Below are 26,197 nucleotides of genomic sequence, written 5' to 3'. Positions count from 1 at the left end.
ATAAGCTTAATTTTATGTAAAACTTAATTTTATAAATAAATTAAATATTTATATTAAAATTTATAAATAATTTTTTTATGCTTTTATGTGCAATTGACAAAAAGTGCTAAAATAAGTATGGATTTTGTATGAGGTAAAAAAAAATCTTTAATTGTTAAATTAAATTGGTAATCACAATATAATTGTGCAATACAAAATTACCATCTATATATTTCTTTTGATTTTATATATTTGATTATAAAATTTTGAAGTGAATAATAATAATTATTAACAACGAAATATTCAAAAATTGACTTTTCTCTACTTAATATGTGGGTTATATAAGAATAAATATTTTATTACAATTTTAACAGTGATTTATTTTTATTATTAGCCCGTATGTGCGTATATTCTACATATAAAAAAAATGAAATATTAACTATGCAGATAGGATTTTTTTTTTTTTTTTTAAAAAGGTCAAGTTTAGGAACAGAGTACCTATGCCCTGGCCTTGATCAATAGAGAAATGATGGAAATCAAACCTCAATAATGGAGCTCTAGAAGGAACAGAGTGACGTTAATTGATTTGCGTCGATGAAAAGTGAGAGGAGCACATTAGCGTCTTGTTTCTGGAATGGGAGGAGGGTCCGGACTCCTGACCTATTATATAGTGTATCAAGGTATAAATATAATAATAAAAAAAAACAATAATGGAAAAGGTTTATTAATAAATGCAGGACTTTTGGAAATTGTTAGGGATAAGGGATTGGCCCATTTGTTAGTTACTATTAGTGCTCTATATAGTATGGAGAAAAATTTTTTTTGCAAATTTTGCTTTTCTTAAAAAAAAGTTAGTTTTTAGTTTAGATATTTTATAGTTCATGAATTAGGTGAATTTAATATAAGCTTAATTTTATGTAAAACTGAATTTTATAAATAAATTAAATATTTATATTAAAATTTATAAATAATTTTTTTATGCTTTTATGTGCAATTGACAAAAAGTGCTAAAATAAGTATGGATTTTGTATGAGGTAAAAAAAAAACTTTAATTGTTAAATTAAATTAGTAATCACAATATAATTGCGCAATACAAAATTACCATCTATATATTCCTTTTAATTTTATATATTTGATTATAAAATTTTGAAGTAAATAATAATAATTATTTACAACGAAATATTCAAAAATTGACTTTTTCTCTACTTAATGTGTGGTATAAGAATAAATATTTTATTATAATTTTAACAGTAATTTATTTTTATTATTAGCCCGTATGTGCGTATATTCTACGTATAAAGAAAAACAATGAAATATTAACTATGCATATATGATTATATTTTTTTTTTTAAAAAGGTCAAGATTAGGAACAGAGTACCTAAGCTCTAGCCTTGATCAATAGAGAAATGATGGAAATCAAACCTCAATAATGGAGCTGTAAAAAGAACAGAGAGACGTTAATGGATTTGCGTCGATGAAAAAGTGAGAGGCGTACGTTAGCGTCTTGTTTCTGAAATGGGAGGAGTATCCGGACTCCTGGCCTATTTTGTAGTGTATCAAGTTATAAATATAATAGTAAAAATAAACAATAATGAAAAAAGGTTTATTAATAAATCTAGGACTTTTAGAAATTTGTAGAGATAAGGGATTGATCCATTTGTTAGTTACTGTTAGTGCTCTATATAGTATGGAGAAAAATTCTTTTTTGCAAATTTTGCTTTTCTTAAAAAAAAAAGTTAGTTTTTAGTTTAGATATTTTATAGTTCATGAATTAGGTGAATTTAATATAAGCTTAATTTTATGTAAAATTTAATTTTGTAAATAAATTAAATATTTATATTAAAATTTATAAATAATTTTTTTATGCTTTTATGTGCAATTGACAAAAAGTGCTAAAATAAGTATGGATTTTGTATGAGGTAAAAAAAACAACTTTAATTGTTAAATTAAATTGGTAATCACAATATAATTGCGCAATACAAAATTACCATCTATATATTCCTTTTGATTTTATATATTTGATTATAAAATTTTGAAGTGAATAATAATAATTATTAACAACGAAATATTCAAAAATTTACTTTTCTCTACTTAATATGTGGGTTATATAAGAATAAATATTTTATTACAATTTTAACAGTGATTTATTTTTATTATTAGCCCGTATGTGCGTATATTCTACGTATAAAAAAATGAAATATGAACTATGCAGATAGGATTAATTTTTTTTTTTTTTTAAAAAAAGGTCAAGTTTAGGAACAGAGTACCTATGCCCTGGCCTTGATCAATAGAGAAATGATGGAAATCAAACCTCAATAATGGAGCTCTAGAAGGAACAGAGTGACGTTAATGGATTTGCGTCGATGAAAAGTGAGAGGCGCACATTAGCGTCTTGTTTCTGGAATGGGAGGAGGGTCCGGACTCCTGGCCTATTATGTAGTGTATCAAGGTATAAATATAATAATAAAAAAAATAATGGAAAAGGTTTATTAATAAATGCAGGACTTTTGGAAATTGTTAGGGATAAGGGATTGGCCGATTTGTTAGTTACTATTAGTGCTCTATATAGTATGGAGAAAAATTTTTTTTGCAAATTTTGCTTTTCTTAAAAAAAAAAAAGTTAGTTTTTAGTTTAGATATTTTATAGTTCATGAATTAGGTGAATTTAATATAAGCTTAATTTTATGTAAAACAGAATTTTATAAATAAATTAAATATTTATATTAAAATTTATAAATAATTTTTTTATGCTTTTATGTGCAATTGACAAAAAGTGCTAAAATAAGTATGGATTTTGTATGAGGTAAAAAAAAAACATTAATTATTAAATTAAATTGGTAATCACAATATAATTGCGCAATACAAAATTACCATCTATATATTCCTTTTAATTTTATATATTTGATTATAAAATTTTGAAGTAAATAATAATAATTATTTAAAACGAAATATTCAAAAATTGACTTTTCTCTACTTAATGTGTGGTATAAGAATAAATATTTTATTATAATTTTAACAGTGATTTATTTTTATTATTAGCCCGTATGTGCGTATATTCTACATATAAAGAAAAACAATGAAATATTAACCATGCATATATGATTAATTTTTTTTTTTTAAAAAAGGTCAAGATTAGGAACAGAGTACCTAAGCTCTAGCCTTGATCAATAGAGAAATGATGGAAATCAAACCTCAATAATGGAGCTATAAAAAGAACAGAGAAACGTTAATGGATTTGCGTCGATGAAAAAGTGAAAGGCGCACATTAGCGTCTTGTTTCTGGAATGGGAGGAGGGTTCGGACTCCTGACCTATTATGTGGTGTATCAAGGTATAAATATAATAATAAAAAAAACAATAATGGAAAAGATTTATTAATAAATGCAGGACTTTTGGAAATTGTTAGGGATAAGGGATTGGCCTATTTGTTAGTTACTATTAGTGCTCTATATAGTATGGAGAAAAATTTTTTTTGCAAATTTTGCTTTTCTTAAAAAAAAAGTTAGTTTTTAGTTTAGATATTTTATAGTTCATGAATTATGTGAATTTAATATAAGCTTAATTTTATGTAAAACTGAATTTTATAAATAAATTAAATATTTATATTAAAATTTATAAATAATTTTTTTATGCTTTTATGTGCAATTGACAAAAAGTGCTAAAATAAGTATGGATTTTGTATGAGGTAAAAAAAAAACTTTAATTGTTAAATTAAATTGGTAATCACAATATAATTGCGCAATACAAAATTACCATCTGTATATTCCTTTTAATTTTATATATTTGATTATAAAATTTTGAAGTAAATAATAATAATTATTTACAACGAAATATTCAAAAATTGACTTTTCTCTACTTAATGTGTGGTATAAGAATAAATATTTTATTATAATTTTAACAGTGATTTATTTTTATTATTAGCCCGTATGTGCGTATATTCTACATATAAAGAAAAACAATGAAATATTAACTATGCATATATGATTAATTTTTTTTTTTTTAAAAAGGTCAAGATTAGGAACAGAGTACCTAAGCCCTAGCCTTGATCAATAGAGAAATGATGGAAATCAAACTTCAATAATGGAGCTGTAAAAAGAACAGAGAGACGTTAATGGATTTGCGTCGATGAAAAAGTGAGAGGCGTATGTTAGCGTCTTGTTTCTGAAATGGGAGGAGTATCCGGACTCCTGGCCTATTTTATAGTGTATCAAGTTATAAATATAATAGTAAAAATAAACAATAATGAAAAAAGGTTTATTAATAAATCTAGGACTTTTAGAAATTTGTAGGGATAAGGGATTGACCCATTTGTTAGTTACTGTTAGTGCTCTATATAGTATGGAGAAAAATTCTTTTTTGCAAATTTTGCTTTTCTTAAAAAAAAAAAAGTTAGTTTTTAGTTTAGATATTTTATAGTTCATGAATTAGGTGAATTTAATATAAGCTTAATTTTATGTAAAACTTAATTTTGTAAATAAATTAAATATTTATATTAAAATTTATAAATAATTTTTTTATGCTTTTATGTGCAATTGATAAAAAATGCTAAAATAAGTATTGATTTTGTATGAGGTAAAAAAAAACTTTAATTGTTAAATTAAATTGGTAATCACAACATAATTGTGCAATACAAAATTACCATCTATATATTCCTTTTGATTTTATATATTTGATTATAAAATTTTGAAGTGAATAATAATAATTATTAACAACGAAATATTCAAAAATTTACTTTTCTCTACTTAATGTGTGGGTTATATAAGAATAAATATTTTATTACAATTTTAACAGTGATTTATTTTTATTATTAGCTTGTATGTGCGTATATTCTACATATAAAAAAAATGAAATATTAACTATGCAGATAGGATTAATTTTTTTTTTTAAAAAGGTCAAGTTTAGGAACAGAGTACCTAAGCCCTAGCCTTGATCAATAGAAAAATGATGGAAATCAAACCTCAATAATGGAGCTCTAGAAGGAACAGAGTGATGTTAATGGATTTGCGTCGATGAAAAGTGAGTGGCGCACATTAGCGTCTTATTTCTGGAATGGAATGGGAGGAGGGTCCGGACTCTTGGCCTATTATATAGTGTATCAAGGTATAAATATAATAATAAAAAAAAACAATAATGGAACAGGTTTATTAATAAATGCAGGACTTTTGGAAATTGTTAGGGATAAGGGATTGACCCATTTGTTAGTTACTATTAGTGCTCTATACTATAACGGAAATTTTTTCTTGCAATTTTTCCTTTATGGATTTGATAGTTAATAAATTAGTTGAATCTACAATAAATTTAATATAATTGTGCAAGACAAAATTATCTTCTATATATTCCTTTTTTTATTTTATATATTTGATTATAAATTTTTGAAGTGCATAATAATAATAATAATAATAATAATAATAATAATAAATTAATAATTTAATAAAATAATTATTTTTACGTGCTTTAATTAAGCCACCTCAATGCGTAATAGAGTGACACATGATGTATAATTAAAAAATATTAATAATTTTTTTACATTATGTATATATATAATCAAATTCTTTTAAATTTAAAATAAATGGTATATAATTTTATCTTTTTAAATATATATATTTTTTTTCCTTTAAAAAAATACAAATATAATTTACAACAATAACATGAAAGATAACAAAGGATTTTTTTTTAGTTTTTATAATTATAGAAGCTTAGAAAAATAAAAATAATTATTTTTGTATAAATAGAGCAACTTTCTATTATAAATGTTCGGATTAATATTTTTTTTATATGTTCCTAATATGTATGATTTTTTTTTTATTATAAATACACTGAGGAATTGGAAATAGAGTAACTATCATTTTATAATTTATGAACAAATAATTACTTTATTTATAATATTTTAAATAGAAATATAACTTTAAAAACTAAATAAGTATTCGTTCGTAAATTATAAGCAGTCTATTTTTCTATTTATATTTTGATAATAAACAATATAAAATAAAAATAAGTACAATATGAATTTACGACCATATTATCTTTCTATTCATAAATTACAGAACGTCATGCAATGAAAATAATAATATTAATTATATAATGAGTTTAAAAATTGACGCATGTCCATTTATTAATTATCAACACACCGAGGGATTAGAAATAGAGCAACCATCATTTTGTATTTTTGAATGAACAGTTACTTCATTTCTAATATTTCAAATATAAATATGACTTTAAAAACTAAATAAGTGTACATTTGTAAATTACAAACAATCTATTTTCCAATTATCACTTTGATAATAAATAATATAAAATAAAAATAAGTACAATATGAATTTACCAACAAATTACTTTTCCATTCATAAATTATAAATGATCATGCAATCAAAAAAACAATATTAACTAAGGAAAATTACAAAAAAGTACTATTGGTTCTACTCATTTTCACTTTAAGGTTTATGGTTCACTTTGTGACAAAGTAATATCCTGAGATTTGCACGTTAGTAAATGACAACTTTCCATTTTCTCTCCATTAAAATATGTTGATGTGAAACAAAAAGGTGCTAATATGGAATTAAAAAAAAACATAAATTATAAAAAAAAATATTATATGGTTTCACTTATTTTTACTTTAGAATCCGTGGTTCATTTTGTGATAAAGTGGTACTCTAAAATTTGCATCATTAGCAAACTAAGTGAAATATTTGACTCTCGAAAATAATCAGAATTTGAGATCATTCACTTTCGGAATACCATGGAAAAGTTTATGCATATTTTCTTCATTTTTTAATTCTAGTATTCTATGATGCCTAAGTTTATAGGCCAGAAGAATTTGATACAACATCTAGAAGTGCTATGGAGTTCAAGGGGTAGCTTTAGCCACGAACTCCTCAATGCAGTGTTGATAGAAGCTGTGTCTAAAGTAAAGAAAGGTACCAGCCACCTCATAAATGGAGGAACAGGTGGCTAGCCAGCTAAAAGTACTATTTTAATTTAGCCACTTCAATGATAAAATTATTGCTCCTATCCAAATTCTTAATAATATTAATTTAATAACTCACTCGAGAGTTTATGCTACTTCAATCATCCTTGATAATAATTTTGAAAGTGAATGTGCAAACTCCATATTTAAAAATCTATTGATAATAATTCTGAAAGTCAGGGTCTTCATGTAAAACTCCAAATAACATACTTCACTTACGGAATTACCATACCTAAAGTGAATAAAATCTATTTCTTGCAAGGAATATCTTAATTGGCAATGTGTGAATTACTTTTTTTTATTATTAAGAAAATTAAAAATACTATTTTAATGCCACATCAGCAAAAATTAATAGCGTCAGATAAAATATTGTGTGTGCTAATAGAGCGTTACCATAAGGTACTATTTTTTCACAAAGTAAATCTCAGACCCTGAAGTGAAAATAAGTGAAACCACATTATACTTTTTTGTAATTTTTTTTTTTAATTCCACATTAGCAGATTTCTTTTCCACATCAACACCTTTTTGTTCCACGCCAGCATCTTTTAATGGAGAGATGACGGAAAGTCGTCCTTTGTTAAGGTGCGAACCTCAAAATATCATTTTGCTACAAAGTGAATCACAGACTCTAAAGTAAAAAATGAATAAAATTACATGGTACTTTTTTATAATTTCTCCTATTAACTATATAATGAGTTTAAAAATCGACACGCCCACTTCTAAATTTGCTTTGAATATTAAAAAAAAAAATTTTAGCTAATTTTTTGCATTTATAAACAGAGTTCAAATCCATTTTCAAAAGCCTGGTAGTAATCCGTTTGTGTTGATGTAAACTTTGCACCATTATTTAGTGAGAAATTTAATTAAAATTTGAAATTTATTCATTTATAATTTATTTTTCTCCACTATTTTTAATTCATTTCTAATGTCTATAATTTATGTTATTAAAAAATAAAATAGAAAGCCAAATAAGCATGCAATACAACTAGTTACTATTAGTGCTCTATATAGTATGGAGGAAATTTTTTTTTGCAAATTTTGCTTTTCTTAAAAAAAAAAGTTAGTTTTTAGTTTAGATATTTTATAGTTCATGAATTAGGTGAATTTAATATAAGTTTAATTTTATGTAAAACTGAATTTTATAATTAAATTAAATATTTATATTAAAATTTATAAATTATTTTTTTATGCTTTTATGTGCAATTAATAAAAATTGCTAAAATAAGTGTGGATTTTGTATAAGATAAAAAAAAAAACTTTAATTGTTAAATTAAATTGGTAATAACAACATATATAATTGCGCAAGACAAAATTACCATCTACATATTCCTTTTGATTTTATATATTTGATTAGAAAATTTTGAAGTGAATAATAATAATTATTAGCAATGAAATATTCAAAAATTGACTTTCTTCTATTCTAGTGTGTAAATTATATAACAACAAATACTTTATTATGATTTTAATAGTAATTTATTTTTATTTATTAACATGTGTATATATTTTATATATATAAAAAAACAATGAATTATTAACTATGCAAATAGAATTATTATTTTTTTTTTTTAAAAAGGTCAAGATTAGGAATAGAGTACCTAAGCCCGGGCCTTGATTAATAGATAAATGATGGAAATCATACCTCAGCAATGGAGTTGTAGAAGGAACGGAGTAGCGTTAATGGATTTGCGTCGATGGAGAGGGAGGGAGGCGCGCCTTAACGTCTTGTTTCTGGGATGGGAGGGTTGGGACTCCTGGCCTATTATATACTGTATCAAGGTACAAATATAATAGTAAAAAAAAACAATAATGGAAAAATGTTTATTAATAAATCCATGACTTTTGGAAATTAGTAGGGATAAGGGATTGGCCCATTTGCTAATTACTATTAGTGCTCTATACTATAAAGGAAATTTTTTCTTGCAATTTTTCCTTTATGGATTTGATAGTTAATAAATTAGGTGAATTTACTATAAATTTAATATAATTGTGCAAGACAAAATTATCTTCTATATATTCCTTTTTCTATTTTATATATTTAATTATAGATTTTTGAACTTCATAATAGTCGCTAGTTATTTTTTAAATATATATTGTATATTTTTTGTATTCGTTATATGTATTATAATTATATTATTAATGATAATATAAATATTTTTCATTTTTTATGATATATATATTATTAAATTAATAAAAATAAAAATATATTAATAAAAATAAGAAATTAGTTTGGTAAAATTTATTTTGAAAATTTGATTATTATAATATAATTTTATAATTGTGAGTGTTTTATAAAAAAAACAATAATGGAAAAATATTTATTAATAAATCCATGACTTTTGGAAATTGGTAGGGATAAGGGATTGGCCCATTTGCTAATTACTATTAGTGCTCTATACTATAAAGGAAATTTTTTCTTGCAATTTTTCCTTTATGGATTTGATAGTTAATAAATTAGGTGAATTTACTATAAATTTAATATAATTGTGCAAGACAAAATTATCCTCTATATATTCCCTTTTCTATTTTATACATTTAATTATAGATTTTTGAACTTCATAATAGTCGCTAGTTATTTTTTAAATATATATTGTATATTTTTTATATTCGTTATACGTATTATAATTATATTATTAATGATAATATAAATATTTTTCATTTTTTATGATATATATATATTATACGTGCACTTATTATTTTTAGATTAAATTAATAAAAATAAAAATATATTAATAAAAATAAGAAATTAGTTTGGTAAAATTTATTTTGAAAATTTGATTATTATAATATAATTTTATAATTGTGAGTGTTTTATAAAAAAAACAATAATGGAAAAATATTTATTAATAAATCCATGACTTTTGGAAATTGGTAGGGATAAGGGATTGGCCCATTTGCTAATTACTATTAGTGCTCTATACTATAAAGGAAATTTTTTCTTGCAATTTTTCCTTTATGGATTTGATAGTTAATAAATTAGGTGAATTTACTATAAATTTAATATAATTGTGCAAGACAAAATTATCCTCTATATATTCCTTTTTCTATTTTATACATTTAATTATAGATTTTTGAACTTCATAATAGTCGCTAGTTATTTTTTAAATATATATTGTATATTTTTTATATTCGTTATACGTATTATAATTATATTATTAATGATAATATAAATATTTTTCATTTTTTATGATATATATATTATACGTGCACTTATTATTTTTAGATTAAATTAATAAAAATAAAAATATATTAATAAAAATAAGAAATTAGTTTGGTAAAATTTATTTTGAAAATTTGATTATTATAATATAATTTTATAATTGTGAGTGTTTTATAAATATATAAATTTAAATATTTGTTATTTTGTTAGTTTATATATTTTTGTGTTAAATTTCTTCAATAATAAAATTTATGAATTTATCAAGACTAATTAGTTTTAAACATTATATAATTTTTTTATAAACATATATAATTAGCATGAAAATTTTAATTTTTTAATACTATTTAAAAGTTTACACAAGTAATAGAAAAATAAATTCAATTTAACATAATTTCATTTATTGTTGAATTTCTAATTATTTTCAATTTGATTTTTTAATTTTATTTGAAAAAATTATTTATAAACACTCATATTAATAAATATCAATATTATTAAATTTTATTTTATATATAGTATTTTACATAGTTTTATATTTTCTTATGATATGAAGAAAAATTTTAAAAATAAGAATGACAAATATATTAACACTGATAAGTTATTTATAAATAATAAATTAATAATTAAAATTTTCTTTCTATATAAAAAATAAAAAGTTAATACTAATAAAATAAAAAACACTGACATTGGTATATTATTATTTTTAATTTGAATAATTATCTTAAAAAACATATAAATAATTATTTAATTTACAATAAAATATTTTATGAAACTAAATTATAACGTATTTTTAAATTAATTTTTTTTATAATTATTTTTATAAAAGTAAACATCAAATTTTTTAAGTATTGTTGAATACAAATAAATAAAAATTCTATTAAATTATATATGTTTATATTCATATGAAAATTAGACTATCTTTATATCAAAATATCAATTTTAGTTTTTATTTAAATATAAATTTATTTAATTAAAATAATAATTCTATATTAAAAGTGATATTTCTAATTCTTTTCATATGTATTCACTACTTATCATGCTATAATAAGATTATAATATTAAAAAAAATTTGAAAAAATACTATATTTTTCATATATACGCATTTAGCATTTTTTAAACTTTTAATAATGTATCATTTTAAAATAAAAAAATATTATAAATTTGAATCATTTTATTACTTAATTAATTTTATAATTAAACTCAAACTTAATATATTATGATAATTATTATTTTTTAAAATAATATATTTATCTAATTAATTTTTTCTTATATATATAATTTATTTTACAAGCTTTGTATGTAATTACATATTATTTAAAAATTTTATATTCATATAATTTTATTATATATTACATATTAATTAAATATTTTTTTTACAAATCAACAATTATGAAATATATATATATATATATATATATATATATATATATCAACGAAGGTAGTAGTATTTACATAGGATTTATAAATTCAATTTTAATTAGAATTAACTTATATATTAATGCAATAATTAAGAATTTTAGAAGTATTTTTATAATTAAAAAAATATAAATTTATTTTACATGAAATATTTTTGAAATGAACTTACACGAAATTAAATTAAAAAAAAAAACTTCAAAAGTATTAATAAAGGAAATTATATATTTAACTGGAAAAAATTAATTTATTTTCTTCTTCATTTAAGTAAATTCAAATGTAATTGTATTAAAATATTTTTACATAAAAAATTATAAGTTTGAGGTAGAAATATATTAGGATTCATTAAAAAAGTTATTTATATAAATAAAATGCCTTCTTATTTTTGTAAATAATATAAATCATAAAGGTATTTTTATAAAATTTTATTTTAAATTTTATTATAATAAGAATTCAATTAAGTAGAATTTAGATATAAATACAATTAAGAATTTTACATTTATATATACTCTAAAATGATATAGATAATTAAATTTTAAGTAATAAAAATTTTAAATTTATATAAATTATAAAATTAAATTAAATAATAAAAAATATAATTATGAATATTATAAATAACGAGGGAAATTTGGGAAAAGCTAATGTTCTCCCTCCCTTTACACATTTATATATTATATAGATAATATAAATTAAATTAATAATTTAATAAAATAATTATTTTTATGTGCTTTAATTAAGCCACCTCGACGCTTAATAAAATGATACATGACATATAATTAAAAAATATTATTTATTTATTTATTTATATATATATATATATATATATATATATATAATCAAATTCTTTTAAATTAATTTAAAATAAATGGTACATATTTTTATCTTTTTTAAAAATTATATATCTAACTATTAAAAGAATATATAAATGTAATTAACAATATTAACATGAGAAATAACAAAGGATTTGTGTATAAATAGAGCAACTGTCCATTCGAAATTAACGGATTAATATGTATTTAATGTGTTCCTAACGTCTATGACTATCTATTGATTATCAATACATTGAGAAATTAGAAATAGAGCAACTACATTTTGTATGTATGAATTGACGGTTACTTTATTTTTAATATTTCAAAGAAAAATATGACTTTAAAAAATTAAATAAGTGTCCATTCGTAAATTACAAATAGTCTATTTTTTTATTTATAACTTTGATAATAAATAATAAAAAATAAAAGTAAATATGGTGTGAATTTATGATAAGAATATCTTTCTATTCATTAATTAGAGACAGTTATGCAATTAAAGTAATAATATTAATTATATAATGAGTGTCTGTTTCTAAATTTGCTTGGAATATTATAAAAATTTAAATAATTTTTGTATTTATAAACAAAGTTCAAATCATTTTCAAAACTCTGCTAGTAATTTATTTATATTTTGATGTAAACTTTTGCGCCATTATTTAATGAGAAATTTAATTAAAATTTGAAAGTTATCCATTTATAATTTATGTTTCTCAACTATTTTTAATTCTTTTCTAACATCTATAATTATAAATATACTAAATAATCATTAAATTATTTTATTAAAAAAAAAAAGCCAAATGCCCAGAGAATACAATTTGTTACTATCAGTGCTCTATGGTATGGAGAGAATTTCTTTCTTGCAAGTTTTGCTTTTCTTAAAAAAAAAAAGGGGGGGGGGGGTTTAGTTTAGAGATTTTATAATTCATGAATTAGGTGAATTTCATATAAGCTTAATTTTATGTAAAACTAAATTTTATAACTCTTAAATTAAATATTTATATTAAAATTTATTCATTATTTTTTATGCTTTATGTACAAATTTTGATAAAAAAAAAAAGCGCTAAAATAAGTGTGGATTTTGTATGAGATGAAAAAAAAAAAAAAAAAACTTTAATGGTTAAATTAAGTTGGTAATCAAAAATATAATTTGGCAAGACAAAATTTCCATCTATATATTCCCTTTGATTTTATATATTTGATTAAAAAAATTTGAAGTGAATTATTATTATTATTATTATGTAAAATAATTTTAATAATTTAATAAACTAATTATTTTTTACATACTGTAATAAATTTTTTTAGCAAATATTTTTTAAATTTTTTAATTGAAATTATATTTTACCATATCATTAATACTTTGTTAAAAAAAATCATTTATAAGAAAAAAATCAATTTATTTCTCACGTAATCATATTATTTTTTATGTAATTTTTATTTCTTTTAAAATGAAATTTATTAAATTAAAAAAATTTTAATTCTTTCTTTATTATGTTTCAAACATATAATTGATAAAAAAAAAGTAATTAAATTAAATTCTTATAATTTCTAATTTTTAAATAAGGGTAAATTATTCAATTTGGAAGTGTTTATTCAATTGAAACAAATATGATATTCATCACCTTTTAAATTTTCAAACTTCTAAATCTTTCTAAACCTATTTTTGATGTTGCAGTTATAAAAATAAATACATTTTAATATCATATCATCAGTGTGGATGCTTAAAAATAATAATATAAAAATTTTAAATTTTTTATTAGTGATGAATATGCATACAACAAGTTATATAATTGAAAATTTTCAATAAAATTAATTAAAATATATTTATAAATTTAAAAAATTGAAAAGTAAATAAGTAAAAATACATAACAAGTGGAAATGAATAATTTAACATAATTGATATTAGTATTTAGTGGTACGGGGAGCATTCGGTTTAAACCGAATTGAACCGTCAAAACTGAATAATTATATTTTAGAAATTAAATTGAATTAAAATACATAAAAATTTCAAGTAAACTGAATCGCCATAATTTGGTTTGGTTTGGTTTGGTTCAAAGAGATCAGTTTTTTAGTTTTAATGGATTTTTTATTTATACTTGATTTTTAAGATGTTTGATCTAATTTTAACTTTGATTTAAACTTAATAACTATTAATTAATGAAAATAAATAATTTATGTATGTAAAAATATATATAATATATAAATTCTCCATAAAAATAAAGTAATTTGAAAATCAATAAGTAATTCGGTTTGATTTAATTCAATCGATTTTTTCTTTTAAAAACTAAATCAAATTGATATAACTAAAATTTTTAAAATTTAAAATCACACTGAATCAAATACCTTAAAAATCAAACTAAATGACTAAATTAAAGAAAATTAATTTAATTTATTCGATTCAAATCAAATAGAATTCTGCTCTATTTAGTGATAAAGTATTTTAATATATATTTTACATAAATATATTTTTTGCATGTGAACGTGCCCAAAGAAAAAATGGATGTATGAATATGTACACATGGGCCTCAATCTCTCTTTTGTTCTCGTAATCCGATCCTACCCAAAATACAAGAAGCCGGAAAGATAAAGTGAAGCTGATAACGAAACTAACGATTATTAAATTAAATATTTATATTAAAAAATATATAAAATTAATTAAAATATATATAATTAATATATTACTTTTTTAATATAAATATTTAATTTATTGACTATTAATCTATTTTTTATATGATATAGAGTTTACGGTTACCCATGCTTTAAAATTTTAGGCCCTTTTATACTATTTAGAACTTATGAAAAATGGAAGGGTTTTAAAAAAAAAATTATAATAAAATTAAAAAATAAATTTTCATTTTTATATATGTTAATTTTTAAATTGGGAGTTTATAATTTTTTTTTAATTTAATTAAAATTTTTAAAATATTCTTAAATTATTTTTTTATATAACAAATTTTATAACAATTACTTTGAAAAATATTTATTTATAATAATAAAAAAATTAATCATTTGTTATAAAATAAATGAATAACACATGTTTAAAAATTATAAAAATAAAACAAGTTTTTAAATATATTTATAATGTTTTTTTAATTATGAAAGATATGATTTTTTTAATATTTAATTAAAAATTATTTTTAATTATTGACATATTAATGTACTTATTATTTTTTTATTTTCATGAAAAATAAAAATTAATTTTTTTTTTAAATTGAAAATAATTTTTCACACGTAAATGAAATTAAAAAACCACAATAAGACAGTTTCAGTAAAATTTTCTTTTTAACAAAATTCCATTTTTGCATGAGCTACAATTTTTTATCTATATGGAATTTTTAATTAAAAGTTTGTTTGTATTATATGATTATTTTACCATTTTAATATCAATCAAACGCTATTATATATATGCGCATTAAATTAAGGATTCTATTCTATTATAGGAATAAGTAAGGATTAGACTGAAGAATTATGTTCTATTATATCCTCATTCATAAATACCATTTCTATTAATAGCACAATTATTATAGAAATAGAAATTTTTTTCCCTCTCTTTCTCCTTTTTTTTCTTTAGACCTATATTTTTAATCAGTGGCTATCTCTAAATTTTTTTTTAATAAGTTTTTAAAATTGCGTATATTTAAAATAGATCTAAGATTTTTCTCAATATTAAAGAAAATTATTTTATATAATTATTATATATATAATGGATATATTTTAATTATTAATTATAATGTGAAACTATAATAAAATTATTATATATATAACAATTTTATTTTAAAATTTCTCTCATAAAAAATTATTTCACGTAAGTATAATAAATAATTTTTAACTATTAATTATAATGGGACTCAATAACTATAATAATATCATTATACATATAATAGTTATACTTTAAAAATTTGTTCATAAAATTATTTTTTATAATTATTATATATAATAAATAAATTTTAATAATTTATATAATAATTATTAATTACAATAAAATCGTTATATTCTAGACCGTTAAATGTTATGTGAGATGTTGACGTCTATATTGTATTGTGACATCATCAAGCCCAAAGCTAGTGGATTATGTGAGATGTTGACATCTATATTGTATTATGACATCATCAAGCCCAAAGCTAGTGGATTTGGCCCACATCACTGGGTTAGGGGTCGTAAGGCCCCTTGAAGGTTTGACAACTATGCATAAAAAGAAAGTGTCAACGAGTTGTCTCCAGCGAACGAAAACTTTAAGCCTTTGTTTGGATAAGTGGAATGGGGTGAGGAAAGAAAATAAATAATGAAAAATAAAGTGACATTATAATTTTTTTTATTTTTGAAAATAGAAGGAAAATATCGAGAGAGGAAGGAAAATAATATTTATTTTATGTTTTTTATTTTATCTCCAAATTGGAGAGAAAATAAACTAACCAAGACAAAAAAATATATACTTAATTAAGAAAATTACTTACATACCATTTTTCTTATTTCAACTTTTTAAATAATTTATAAAATTGACAGTAAAATAATAAATTTAAAAAGATTACTATTTTCTTTCCTTTCTTCTCTCTTCCTAAACAAGGAAAAATAAATTTTATTTTACTTCTTATTATTTTTCTTTCATTCCCAAATAAGAAGAGAGAAAATAAAGAATAGAAAATAAACAATATTTTTCTTTGTTTATTTTCCTTTCTCCCTCATTTCGTATCCAAACATAGTGTAAGGGGCTCGAAAGTTATGTGGAATATATCGAGTTTGAATTTTAATTAGAATAAAATAAATAAATAAAAAAGTGTGAACAAAATCAATGTAGTAGAAGAAAAATCTCATAAATAACAAATAAATATTGCAGAGTCCCCTTCAATTGAGCTAATAATAAGAGATTATAGTGGCATTGGCAACCATTTGGTTCTAACTCTAATTGCCAAACTCAACTTTAAACCCATAGACCACGTGCTGGCAAATAAGGTTTAAATTATTTTTTTTAAATAGAGTATTATTTTAGATATTAAAAAATAATTAAAAAAAAATCTTTTGTTGTTTTAAATCCCTTATAATTTAAATAGAAAAATATCACACATGATCACTCAACTTTATGGATATTTCATAAAAGTTATTGAATTTTAATTTTTTTCCTATACCTTATTAAATTTTAATTTAATTTTATAAAAGTCATTATGATCGAAAATTAAAAATTTTTGAGTCAATTTACTAATTTGTCAACTATTTTGTAAATAAAATTATTTTATTTTATTAATTTCTTAAGAAAACAAAAATAAAGTGAATAAAACACATTCAACTATTTCTCTTGTCATTAAATTCTTTCGATTTTTTTATTTGTTCTCTACCAACAACCATTAGTTAAGTAATTTTATTTATAAAATAATTAATAAATCAATAAAATAACTAAAAAAATTTTAATTTCTAATATCAATAATTTTTTAAAAATTAAATTAAAATTTAATAAATTTTATGAGTGGCATGTTGCAACTGACTTCCCGGGAAGGGAGGTGCTTGGCCATCATAAAGCCATTAATATATATTTTTTCTTAATTTCTTCGCAATTAATCTGTTTCTTTTAATTAGTGCAAACATCTACCTTTATTTGACATTTTCTAAAAGTTATTTTATTTATAATTTTTAACTCTTTTAATATTAATTACTTTTTTAATTTTACAATTATTTATATTCAAGATAATAATTATTTTTAAAATTTTTTTAAAAATACATTTTACCACCTCTTTTCTCTTCTCATTATTAGAAGATATAAAAAATAATTTAATAAAATTAAGAGATATAAAAAATAATTTAATCTAATTAAAAAATTTGTATGACAGACAAGTAAAATGTGATAAAAAGTGTATGGTACATATTGCAATAAAAATGATCATTTTGAACAAATATATGAAATATTTTTGTATTTCTATACTAGTTCTTTTGTATCTAAATTTATTATATACTTGACAATATCTTTTTTATATTTATTATTATATTATTTATTATTTTATATGTTTATAAATTATTATGAATTTATTAAAAATAAATTTTGATAAAATAAAAACTTATTTCTTTCAATTTTTTAAATAAAACATATAAATGTTAATTTAATTAAAACAATAGCTAAAGTCGATAGAAGTTGACAAAAACCGGTAGGAACAAACACAACTTCGAAATAATCATAAGGTTTTTGGTATGAGGCTTGCGCCTGAGATTAGATATTTAAGCTGCAACATTGGAACCTAATCCCTAGCCCAAATCTCTGCAATTCTCAAATCCCTAATTTAAAATTTTGCCCAGCCGCAGTATGAAAGAGCTTGGCCAGTCCTTCGGAAACTCTTGGAGTCTACAAAGGACCTCCGATTGATTACAGATGTTTTCAACTCCACAATTCGACAATTTTTGCCAAGGTTAGACTACAAAAACAACACTTCCTTCCATGGTTAATTACGCAACAAGCCCTTGAGACGGTACAAAATTAAATAGGAAGCCGATTTAATTAATTGCACACAGAATATTGCAACCGTCCAATAATAAAAATTTGTCAAAGAAAAGAGTCAGGCAAAACATTCGCATTGAAGATATGCGATTTCATAGCGACAAGCAGCTTTGAAGGGCCATCATCCAGAGACAGAAAATTATATTGATTACTATAAGATACTGGTTTCAACAATTCCTTCTCTAACTTCAAATTCTATGAAGAGAAAACCTAAATACTTGAACTAAACAGCAAACACAAGACAAAATACATCTAGGCACGTTCACCACGAATACGCCTAGCCAGCTGAATATCCTTGGGCATTATAGTTACCCGCTTGGCGTGAATGGCGCAGAGATTGGTATCCTCGAACAGACCCACCAAATAGGCCTCCGCAGCCTCCTGAAGTGCAAGCACCGCATGGCTCTGGAACCTCAAATCCGTCTGCCAGAAAACAAACATGTACAATTAGGGATCGGCAATAAGTTTCCCCAAAAATTGATACTACAATTTAAACGGTGATAAAGAATCTAGACCTTGAAATCTTGAGCTATTTCACGAACAAGGCGCTGGAATGGCAACTTGCGGATCAAAAGTTCAGTGCTCTTTTGATACTTTCTGATTTCACTGTTCGATCAATAGACAAATAAAAGTTGGCATTAGAACTAAATCAGAAAGGTGAGTTATGCCCAAAGAAAAAAATCAGACAGTTGAGGATAAGTATAAGAACAGAAATTAGGGCAATTACATACCGGAGAGCCACAGTTCCAGGGCGGTAACGATGAGGCTTCTTGACTCCGCCAGTCGTCGGAGCAGATTTCCTAGCAGCCTATGCGCAATTAAATACCACGAATTAAAGGAATATAAATTCAGCTTACACATTAAAACCGAAAACTGAACATTACAATAAAATCCTGAAACCCTAGATTTAGAAGGAAAACGACGAGAGATATAAAATGATCGCATTAAAATTGGCAAGCGATAAACAAATTTAAGCGAGAACGAGAAAACTATATTAACCCTAGAAAATTTTTAAAATAAATCCTATTCTCCCTCAAATATAACATACAGAAACAATAGAAAGCATAACGAAACATGCCTTTGTGGCGAGCTGCTTCCTGGGGGCCTTTCCACCGGTTGATTTGCGAGCAGTTTGCTTCGTACGAGCCATGACTTGTCCTTGTAAAAGACGATTCTAAATAACGAGAGAGAACAATGACAAAAAAGACGGTAGGAGCACTTTAATATAGAGAGAGAACAGAAGTGGGGCGCTTTTCTAGGTTCGGTTAAATTAGAAGACTATATCGTGCGAGGATAAGGATTTTGAAAAGGCCTTCAATCCGTGTGGTAGGCCTTTGATTGGTTTGCTTTTGCTCCTAACGGATTGCCAGCGTGGACAAATTGTGTTTCTTTCGAGCGAGGCAAGACGGACCGTTTCGCGGCTGCGTAAACTCACCGTATAAAACTCGCCTCCTTTTTATTTTTTTCATTTGTTTTGTATTATATACAACGTAGAAGGCCCTAGAGCATCAAAATTACAGATCCAAGCTTATGAGCAAGCTAAAATTCTATAAAACTCGCTCTTCCCTTCCTTTGGTTAACAACAACATTAAGCGGTTTAACGCAACCAGGAATTGCTAAAAAATTAATTAGTGTTTCGCTCTTTCAACAAGCTCTTAACCATAAACTTAATTTTATACATATATATATATATATATATATATATAGCGAAAGTGAAATCTATAATAATTTAAAAAAATGTAAAAATATATTTTAATATGTCTGTCAAGGATCGAGATTAATCCAAATTGATATTGTAAAACTATAACATCAAAAATTTTTTTTTTTGGAAAACTATAACATCAAAAAATGCAATAAACTCCTCGCTCACATAGTAACTTCCTTTTTTTTCAAAAAATAACCCTTCTTACAAACGTATTAGACGAATTGCCGATAATATAAAAATTGGTCCAAATCTACAAGGTAATCACATCTCACGCGACTATAACCGCTATTAACGATTGAAGAAAAGGACATCAAATCGTAATCACAAGGCATGCTACGCCCAAGGACAACTCGAGTGCTCTCCCCACAAACAATTTCGTTACTCAAGGCGCACCCCAACCCCCCCCCCCCCCCCAAAACCACAACTTCGTGGCCATGGCCTTCCACGAAACGCGCTTTACCCACGCACATGATGCAACAACCAACAACTTCAATCATCTCATCAAACACAGTGCGAGCTTTTAATAGAAGTTAAAACTTCTGAGTAACAGCCAATAATTCCGAGTGCAACATCACATTAAAATACAAGAAACTTGAATGGAATTCAGAGGTTTTATGTTTTCCACAGTTTTATCAAATTTATAAGTTCTTTACAAAGGCCAAATGGAGAAATATAGAAAATTAACTAATTAAAAGGGGACCCTGACCAACAAACAAGTATTAAAAATCTAATTAAGCACGTTCACCACGGATCCGCCTAGCTAGTTGGATATCCTTGGGCATAATCGTAACCCTCTTGGCGTGAATAGCGCAAAGATTGGTGTCCTCGAACAGACCCACCAAGTAAGCCTCAGCGGCCTCCTGAAGTGCAAGGACTGCGTGGCTCTGGAACCTCAAGTCCGTCTGACATAAAACAAAGTAACAACAACCACCCAATTAGCTATGAATTCAACAAAACAACTTGGGTTTGCACCCTTAACCAAACACAGACGAATGAAGGACGTGTACCTTGAAATCCTGAGCAATTTCACGAACAAGACGCTGGAAGGGCAACTTACGGATCAAAAGCTCAGTGCTCTTTTGATACTTGCGAATCTCACTGATTGTTCCATAATAATGTATTAGGGTCTCATAATATAACAATTTAGCCAAAGAAAAAACGTCAATTAGAGGGGAAATGCTTTACCGAAGAGCCACAGTTCCAGGACGATAACGATGAGGCTTCTTCACGCCACCAGTGGTGGGAGCAGATTTCCTAGCGGCCTATGTGAAAACAATTTACCAATTTAGCATGAATCAGAAATTACGATCTCTGAGTCTCGGACTGTATACACCAATAGATGTAAACAAGTCGCAAGAAAAACAATAAGAAGCCATTTCAAACAATCCAATGAGAACAAGAACTAGCTTTACCAATTAAGCTACACAGACAATCCTAATTTCCAAATCACAATTCGGAAGTAGGTTAAACTTAAGAAAAACACAAACGAAACATACCTTTGTGGCAAGCTGCTTCCTCGGAGCCTTTCCACCGGTTGATTTGCGAGCAGTTTGCTTCGTACGAGCCATCTCCCACAAGAAGACAAAAGAAACTTCCACAAATTCTGTAAATCACAAACCGCACGATCTCAATCAGATCAAAATATTGGGCTCGACAATTATCAACACCAAATCCTTGAATAAACAACTGCCAGAATCACCAAGAGAAAACACCAACAATCTCCGCTTACCCTTGACAGATTGCTAAAGCGACCACAAACAGTGAGGAATACCCTTCAAATCCTTCAGAATAAAATCCAAAAAGAGGTGAAAATTTAAGAAGCGGAGGCCTTATATAGAGAGAGAAAGGAAAGGGCCTAGTCGGCGGTTAGGTTGGTTTAATTGGGCGACAATGATGTGGACGAGTTGTGTTTCTTTGGTGAGAGCCAAACCCGGTGAGTCGGGGATTAAACTCAGCAAGTCCGGCATCTGATTGGTTGCTTTTTGTGTATCAGGATTGCCAGCATGGACGATTTGTGTTTCTGTTATTATAAAGATTGCCTCTGATTGGTTACTTTTTCTGTCAGAGAGGATATCCAGCGTGGACTACTTGTGTTTCTTTTGTGAGAGAATGCTTCAACACCATGAAAACTCGATCGAACGAGTCAACGTATGAAATAACAAAAATAAAATTGGCTAACGTAAGATTATTGATTTCTTTTTTTAATTAGTTTCCATGGAGATACATATCCATAGCTTCATCACTAAACTATCTATACAATACCTTGCTGTCCATTATTTATTTATCTTTTATTAAAAAACTAGCCGTAATAATATTTTAATTTATATTTTTTTAATTTTAATATGTAAAAAATACAAAGTGTTAAATTTTTATTAATTATTTTATATTTTATTTTTAATATTTTTTACTTCTCAATTATATTAATAAAAATTTCATAATAAAAATAATTAAAATTTATAATATTAATATAAATATATATAATTAATATTAATTAAATAATTTATAATGTAGAATACAATATTGCCAAAGAAAATAACAAGTGATAATATTTTATGACACTTGTCTGTTATATATATATATATATATATATATATATATATATATATATATATATATATATAGATTAAACTCATTGCCTAAAAAGCTTAATTTGTATAATAGAGAAAGTACATTTTGTTGTAATGCATTTTTTTATTGTAACTTTTATGGCTAATGAGTATTAATAAAATAAATAAATAAATCAGTAATATAGCAAATAATTATATTATTCTCTCCCCCCGTTCTTTAATTATATTATTCTCCAACAGCATGTAGGCTTTTTTTTCCAAAAGATTGCACCATAAAAAAAATAACCATATGAGATTAACTTTAAACTTATTTATCAAAAGGAGTAATATGTACCGAATTAGAGGAGAGAGGCTATTTTAGTAATTTTCTTCACTCTCTCTCATGCACTCACACCCACAAAGTGTGTGTATATATGTATATAAATATATATATTAAAAAATAAAATTAAATATGAATGTAAACCCAAACTCATTTTTTTAAATGAGGGTTAAATTATTTTTCAGGTAGAAAATATAACTAAATTATAATATCCTGAATTTTTAGATAATTATTATATATGAAAATTAATTGATTTGTTAGGCCTATAAGAGCCATTGTGTAGTTATTGTGTTGTAGGCTTAAGACCTTTTGGATTGAAGAGTGCTAGTTGAGTTATTTTGCAGGTTTGGTAAGTTTTAGGTATAGAAAAAATTCTATTGAATTTCCGACATAAACATTGGGTGTCTTAGGCTCTTTAATTTTTAATTTTGAGTTAATATTGATAAGTTTTTTAAATATGATTTTTTAGGTGATCCGAGTCAATTTTTCTCATATTCTCAGCCGCCCCAGTGACATTTAGATAATCTGTGAGTAGATATTGATTTTATTTATAATTTTAATATTATTATTATATATTCAAGATATGCTCATGCATTCACTTATATATATATATGCCAGGCACACCCTTGTGTTGTATATTTTATTGATGAAATTATTGTGGATGTCGCCTTAAGGTAATTTGGAGCTGTGTGTGTGTTGGTGTGCATGTAGTGTGGATATTGATATAGGTAAGATGGGTAGTCACAGCTGGAGCTTGACTCACTAGGGCTTGATCCTTATACGTAGATAAATTGGGGTGAGTACAACTTTAAGCTGATCCCGCTAACCTCTGCACTTGAATTATTAAGAGAAAATTAAGTTTAAATTGATTTCGTTGGCAGATATTTAATTAAGAGAGTTGTATAGGGGATCAGCTCCAATATATATGTATATGTATATATATGTTGATGTAACATACTGATGTGTAAGTGTTCCAAATTATCTTTTGTGCGAATATTATTTGAATTGTTTAAAATTATGTGTAAATGTTGCATTTCATGCGTAAGAATGCATTAGATTTAGATAGTTATAGAAATTATATTTAAAGTCAATATCTTACTTTATGAGTCGAATGCTCACTCCTGTTTAATAATTTTTTTCTCAAGTGATAGGTAGACTTATTGAAAATTATCTTCTTTTTTTTTTTCTCGCAGGTTAAACCAGAAAAATTCAGTTTACTTTTATTATCTTTTGTTAAATTATAGAACCTCGCATATCCTAGTAGTGCATTATCCTTATCTGGAGTTGTATTAACTAAATTTTTGAAATTGTAACCTTATTTATATAGAAATATTTAGATGCATGAGATATTAATTTCTTTGGATGAGAAAGCTGAGTTCCTATTTGATTATTTATCTGCTTTGAAGATTGTGAGGGTGAGCTGAGCTCCCCATATTATTGTTTTATTGGTTTACAGGTCGGGTGAGCTAAGGCTCCCCATTGTATAGTCCAATTTTATGACCAAACCCTGTCCATTTGATTTTTTGAAATTAGACTATATTTTATAGGCTTTATGATTGGGTTAGAAATAATTAGGTTTACTACGAGTTTTAGAGATCTTATGTTGACCAAAGTCTTAGTGCTGGTCCAGCTCAAAAAATGGACTGTAACATAAACACATTTAGTCATTTTTGCAAAATTTAATGGGGAATTAATGGTGATTTTAATTGTAGAAATTAACTTATAGGTTTATTAAAATATCAATGACTAGATTATTTGGTATTAAAACTATAGATATTAAGTTGTAGGTTTTACCAAATTTCAAGAACTAAATTATCGATAAAATAAAATCTCAATGACTAAATTATTTTCAAATTGAAATTAGAGTTAAGGACATTTTATTTATTTTTACTAAAATTAACAGTAATTTAATTGAAATTCTAATAGCATAGAACTAAATTATTTGATTTTAAAATTATATGGACTAAGTTATAAGTCTAAGCAAATCTTAGAGATTAAATGTAGGTAAAACGTAGGGTAATTCGCCAATTATAGCAGACAAACGCACAATGCCACTGCACACGAGAGTTACCATTATCAGGAGAGCCATTCTATACAAAATGAAGCATTGAAGAGGAAAGTTTAGACAGATAAGAACAACCAACGATTCAAGTCCTCACAAAGCTCCGCAATACCATAGCTAACCATCCCAACCTGAACTAAACAAAAATACATGCTTGACTATGAGTAAATAGCCGAAGAAGACACAACCAAAAGAGGGGATGATAGCAAGGCTCACAACATTACGGTAGCTTTAAGGATCATCACAAATACAAAGCACATTTCGTCAGAGCATCACACTGCATGTAATTGTTAGCGAAAACAGCCACACCAGTTGAGCCTTTGCTAAGGTTTGGTGAAATTAACTCACTAACAACCTTTGACATAATATTAAATAAAACACATTTACTATTATCTGGAGGTGAGCAGGGTGAACCCACTATTCGAGCATAGGAAAGCCTTTATCTATAGAGAAGGGCCACAAAGTTGATAAAAGAGAAGGCTTGGTGCCTTAGAAAAACAACAAAAAGAGAGAAAAGTCTTTCTCAACTATTTTTCTTACGACTATGCAGAGAGGTCCTCTCAAAGCAAAGTTTATTTGGTCAGATATAAAAGTCAATATAGGTTTAATATTCTATATTCTCCTTCATTTTGGTGCATAAGGGATGCACTCACATGTGAACTCTATAACAGTATTATGGTCTTGTTTGTCATTTTTTTTTGTGCTTTTTGAGAATTTCAGCTCTTAATCAATGAGTTTGACTCAAATTTCA

At 24.5% G+C, this 26,197-nt stretch overlaps 2 protein-coding genes across 3 annotated transcripts; both read right to left on the bottom strand.

The window, feature by feature from the left end:
* Nucleotides 1-18,917: 18,917 nt before the first annotated feature.
* Nucleotides 18,918-20,289, bottom strand: LOC110673745 (histone H3.3). The gene is made up of 4 exons (XM_021836928.2): nucleotides 19,872-20,289; nucleotides 19,525-19,601; nucleotides 19,309-19,399; nucleotides 18,918-19,216 (listed from the first exon to the last, which is right to left on the bottom strand). The coding sequence occupies exons 1-4, from the start codon at nucleotides 19,941-19,943 to the stop codon at nucleotides 19,046-19,048; spliced, it is 411 nt and encodes a 136-aa protein (XP_021692620.1). The 5' UTR covers nucleotides 19,944-20,289; the 3' UTR covers nucleotides 18,918-19,045.
* Nucleotides 20,290-21,016: 727 nt separating this feature from the next.
* LOC110673743 (histone H3.3) lies at nucleotides 21,017-22,391 on the bottom strand. Of its 2 annotated transcripts, XM_021836926.2 has the most exons (5): nucleotides 22,228-22,391; nucleotides 21,995-22,101; nucleotides 21,684-21,760; nucleotides 21,506-21,596; nucleotides 21,017-21,400 (listed from the first exon to the last, which is right to left on the bottom strand). In XM_021836926.2, the coding sequence occupies exons 2-5, from the start codon at nucleotides 22,064-22,066 to the stop codon at nucleotides 21,230-21,232; spliced, it is 411 nt and encodes a 136-aa protein (XP_021692618.1). In that variant the 5' UTR covers nucleotides 22,067-22,101; nucleotides 22,228-22,391; the 3' UTR covers nucleotides 21,017-21,229. The 2 variants fall into 2 exon arrangements, with proteins under 2 accessions (XP_021692618.1, XP_021692619.1); XM_021836927.2 differs by having other exon boundaries at nucleotides 21,995-22,312.
* Nucleotides 22,392-26,197: the final 3,806 nt, after the last annotated feature.

This window comes from Hevea brasiliensis, chromosome 2 (genome assembly GCF_030052815.1).
Source record: "Hevea brasiliensis isolate MT/VB/25A 57/8 chromosome 2, ASM3005281v1, whole genome shotgun sequence".
Taxonomy (NCBI): domain Eukaryota; kingdom Viridiplantae; phylum Streptophyta; class Magnoliopsida; order Malpighiales; family Euphorbiaceae; genus Hevea; species Hevea brasiliensis.
The sequence above is the reverse complement of the archived record's forward strand: the minus strand, read 5'-3'. Positions and strand labels throughout refer to the sequence as shown.